The 4,277-nt window shown below is 45.8% G+C and overlaps 1 protein-coding gene across 1 annotated transcript in view; it reads right to left on the bottom strand.

Moving 5' to 3' along the window:
- Positions 1–4,277, bottom strand: part of KREMEN1 (kringle containing transmembrane protein 1) — a 26,276-nt gene that overhangs the window by 5,863 nt on the left and 16,136 nt on the right. The window contains exons 2-5 of the mRNA XM_008569825.1: positions 3,865–4,197; positions 2,582–2,740; positions 1,306–1,390; positions 41–129 (exon numbers count right to left, since the gene is read on the bottom strand). Coding sequence (XP_008568047.1) covers positions 41–129; positions 1,306–1,390; positions 2,582–2,740; positions 3,865–4,197 — 666 coding nt within the window. The remainder of the gene's footprint in view (positions 1–40; positions 130–1,305; positions 1,391–2,581; positions 2,741–3,864; positions 4,198–4,277) is intronic.

Here is a 4,277-nt window from a genome sequence, read left to right on the forward strand (position 1 = left end):
CCATTTACCTAGAAGCCCACCTAGCTAAAACAAGGCAAACCTTCTCCGCTTGAAGCAGAGACCTGTCTAACCTCCAGTGCTGACCCGGCCCTCCTCTGAGTCAGCCCCCAGGGCTGCTTGGCAGGGAAGCTGAGAAGGGACTCCTATGTCAGAGGGGAGTTAGGCCTGCTCTTTAGGGCCTCAGCCGTGCTGTACGACGTTGCACCCTGTAGAAAGCAACCTAATCTCTTGCTGCTGCATGGGATGTGGCAGGACTGTGCCTGAGAAGCTTCCCCAGAACATGTGAACTGTGACTTTAAAAATATGTTTTAAAAATATATGTGTGTGTGTGTGTGTGTGTGGCTTAAGAATGAGCCCAGTAAACAATACTGACATTGTTTCCACTGAAATATTTCAAGTGTAGGGTGGAAATGTCCATGAAAGGTGATCTCAGTGTGCCCAGAGTCAGCCTTCACAGGACAATGGAAGAGCTTACATTTAATGTATAAAAATTCTCGGTAAGTGAGAAGGTCAGGAAAAAGAGGGCTTTTACTGGACATTAATGTTCAGGAAGTGCTTGCAATGGGGAAGCCTGGATTGGGAACCACAGGAAAGAAAGAGTAGGGGTCTAGAAAAAATTAGAAAGAATGCCACTCTTTAAATACACAAACATCAGCAACATGAACAATNCTAGAAAAAATTAGAAAGAATGCCACTCTTTAAATACACAAACATCAGCAACATGAACAATTGTCCCTTTCTTGGCTTTCCTGGAAGGTGGAACTTCTTAAACCTGAGCAGAAAAATAAAGGAAGGAAAAAATTTTTTCCAAATTGGTCAGAATTGAAGGATGAAGGTTTTGTAAGTTTCTTCAATAATTATTTTTAAATAATTATTAAGCAATATTTAATAAAAAGTTAGAATTCTCTTCCTAAGAATGTTGCCCAGTTTCCAGAAGGCATCAGGAAACATGCATGGTATTGTCCTGAGAATCTTTACTTTTGCATAAAGATCTCTGTAAGGGACCTGCACAAGCCAAAAGATGGAAATTGTTGCTTTTTATGCTAGGACTGTTTCAATCCTCTTTGAAATTTTATCCTTTGGACACAGGAGCAAACACAATCTCTCAAACCTTAGTGAGATTTGTCCAGTTGTACATTTCACTCTACAGAGGAGGAGGAATGTCTACTGCCTTATACTGTCTAGGACTCAGGGCTTTGGAATCATGTTCTGATATTACAATTGTACCCAGGCAAATGAAGCATAGTAGAAAAGGAATTCTGAGGCTTTCCCTTCCTGGAATCAGGCAGCTTTTTCTGTACTCACTTGAATGTGACGTGCAGAAGTATCTTTGCTATGATGGCTGTGACCGTGAGGATGAGGAGAGTTGCCAGACCATACACTGTCCATCCTGCAAGTAAACAAAACAAAACAAAACCAGAGTTTACTGGACCTGTTTGTGCTTGGTTCTCAAAAGGAGGTCTGTTGGAAGCCCCAAGTGAACACTGGCAGCTGGGAGATGCAGGTCTGGCTGAGGAACTCCCTCCAGGTGGGGGACAGCCAATGAATGTGGTGACAGGAGCACCTGCAAGCTGGGCTGAGCACGGAGCCCAGGCTTTCTAAGTACCTTGCCTCATTCTAGAACTCCTTCTTGGAGAGAGGAAGGAGGTATGACCCAAAGTACACTGGACTCAGAATTGAAAGGGGTGGTGTACGTTTCTACCACTAGAACCACTGTGTAACCACAGATGAGTTATGTAAGTTCTTTAGGCCTCAGTGTCCTCATATGAGGAATGTGATGTGTGACCTGTGAAATCCTACCAGGATCCAGAGCCAAATGACACAGAGCAAGCACTGCCCTCCTCCCTGACCTGTGGTGGGTCCTACAGGGGACCAGGGTGCAGTTTGAAAGCCTCTAGGCTAGGTTACTGCTAACTGCACTCTTCAGCTCTACTAGCCCATAAAGGCACCACTTCCTTTGCAGAAAAGAGACACTGGAGGAGGATGTATCCAACCAAGTTAGCCAACTTAAACTACAAAAGATCACTGCCCACTCTCCATCCCTCTCTGAATGACTTTCCTTTATAGATCTTATCACTATCTGATAAAATAGTGCTTCTATTTTGCTTCTTTCTCCTCCCACTTATAAACCAAAGGAGGGCAGGGATTTTGTTTGGTTCACTGTGTAGTTCGCTGCCTAGAATAGTACCTGACACCACCGAAGCACTTACATATCTTTTGAATGAATGAAGCTCTCGCAAATGCCAATGAATTTAGAGAGCTACAACCTGGGGCTCTGCAAAGATAATCTCAAGTGAGAAGTGAGAAAATACTAAATGAGCTGTTTAACCATGGTGTACAAAAGGCACATGGGCTAAATCTTTGGAGGTGAGCACTATTTCCTAAGGACTAAGGAACCAAGCTAATGAGAAAATCTCCCTCAAAGGCCTGGACAAACAAAGGCCAGGTCACAAGGCTGGCACTCCCAACCTGCCTCTTAATGAGAAACGCAGAAGAGTGCTTTTGTTTCTGTAACTGCCAAGAGCGCTACCTTCAACTCTGTTGCTTCCAGCCCTGACTGATGGTGCCCAGGAATTGCTACCTGGGACAGTCTGAGGTGGGTGGCTGGGGCTGGTGGTGATGACGTAGAGGACTTTGGAGGACCGGGCAGCGCTGATGCTGAGGTTGGCCTGCTCCGTGATCACCTCGGCCAGCGTCTGGTTGATGGTAGGCCTTTCCTGTGGTGGTTCTTCCTTGACAGCTGGAAGATCAAAAGGAATTAATTGGGGAGAAAGCTGATAGAGACAGTGAAGAGCTGTGAAGAACGAGGCGCTGGTTAGGAGGAAGGTCTCCTTCTTTGGTTTGGTTCTGGGTACAATTCTTCTGCTTGTCCCACTGACCCCCAAGCAGAACCTGTCAAGACTCTAGGTTCTTCCTTGACAGCTGGAAGATCAAAAGGAATTAATTGGGGAGAAAGCTGATAGAGACAGTAAAGAGCTGTGAAGAACGAGGCGCTGGTTAGGAGGAAGGTCTCCTTCTTTGGTTCGGTTCTGGGTACAATTCTTCTGCTTGTCCCACTGACCCCCAAGCAGAACCTGTCAAGACTCTAGGTCTGACCCTGAAGGAGGCAGAAGGACAGAGCTGTCAACTTCTAATTATTTGACTGGTCTCTTTGCAGATACCTGAGCATACTTTAGAGTTTCCTTGCTCTATGCTTTTGCAGCTATGGCTCCTTTGCCTGGAAGGCTCTCTTCCTTCCTATCTATTGACCCAAATCCTACCTGTTCCTCGAGACTGTCCTACCTGCAGGGAAGGCCTCTTCCCACCTATTTCCTGTAGCACACATTATCTGAACTCTTCTTGAGGTTTGCTATCTAGGACAAAAACTAGGTTTCAGATACCTTCTGTGTTACTCACGTGCTGGCAAAAAGACATGCTTGGCACACGTGTTCACATTAGAGGAGCAGAAAGTGTGGCTCCACTTTAGAAGGTATGAAGATGGTAAATCAGTCTTTGGGATTGGCTGGGATGTTTAGAGGCAGGAGGATGGATCCAACGACCCCTTGAGAGTCTTCCAATTCTACCAGTCTCAGCTCTTTCTTTTAGTTCTTTTAACCCTCCCATGAAAACTGTCATTAGAACTATTAAAATAGCAAAATTGACAGGTTTCACCTCTTTTTCTTATCAGAAAACAGACAAGTTATGCATGAAATCGGAGGTGCGGAAAGAGCTGCAGTGTTGGGATAATCTGCAAGTTGAGTCAGTAGCTCCTGACTCCTCATCTACCAGTAAGAATCACCCAAGGTTCAAAAGTTACAACGTGAGGAAGAGAAGCCCAAGGTGCACAGGCCCTGCAAGACCCCCAAGGAGGCCAGGATGTCTTACCTTGGTATAAGACAGCAAATCCCTGGGCCTGATTGATGCGATCAGAGAAGAAATACAAAATGACAAAATCCAGAGAGACATTAAAGGACAAAGGTGGGCGGTTCCTTCCATCAAAACGGACAAGGACGTGGTGGGTGTAGCCGTCCAGCAACTCCACCATGTCTGTGGAATCCCTGATGTCAAATAAGGTGAAGTTGAAGTGGATGTGGGAGGCTCCTGGAACCCGAATCGTCCAGTAGCAGACCCGCCCCGTAGCATAGGTGTCAGGAAAATCAGGGGAATAGACCACAGAAGTCATGGCTGAGTAATTCCCACCGCAGGCACCAACGAGAGCTGTAGAAGACAAAAAGACACCAGGCCCTCAGTCTGGCTCTCTGCCACAGGGCACAGTTTCCAACACTAATAAGAAAAAA

The sequence above is a fragment of the Galeopterus variegatus genome, unplaced genomic scaffold (genome assembly GCF_000696425.1).
Source record: "Galeopterus variegatus unplaced genomic scaffold, G_variegatus-3.0.2 Scaffold535, whole genome shotgun sequence".
In the NCBI taxonomy this organism is placed as follows: Eukaryota; Metazoa; Chordata; class Mammalia; order Dermoptera; family Cynocephalidae; genus Galeopterus; species Galeopterus variegatus.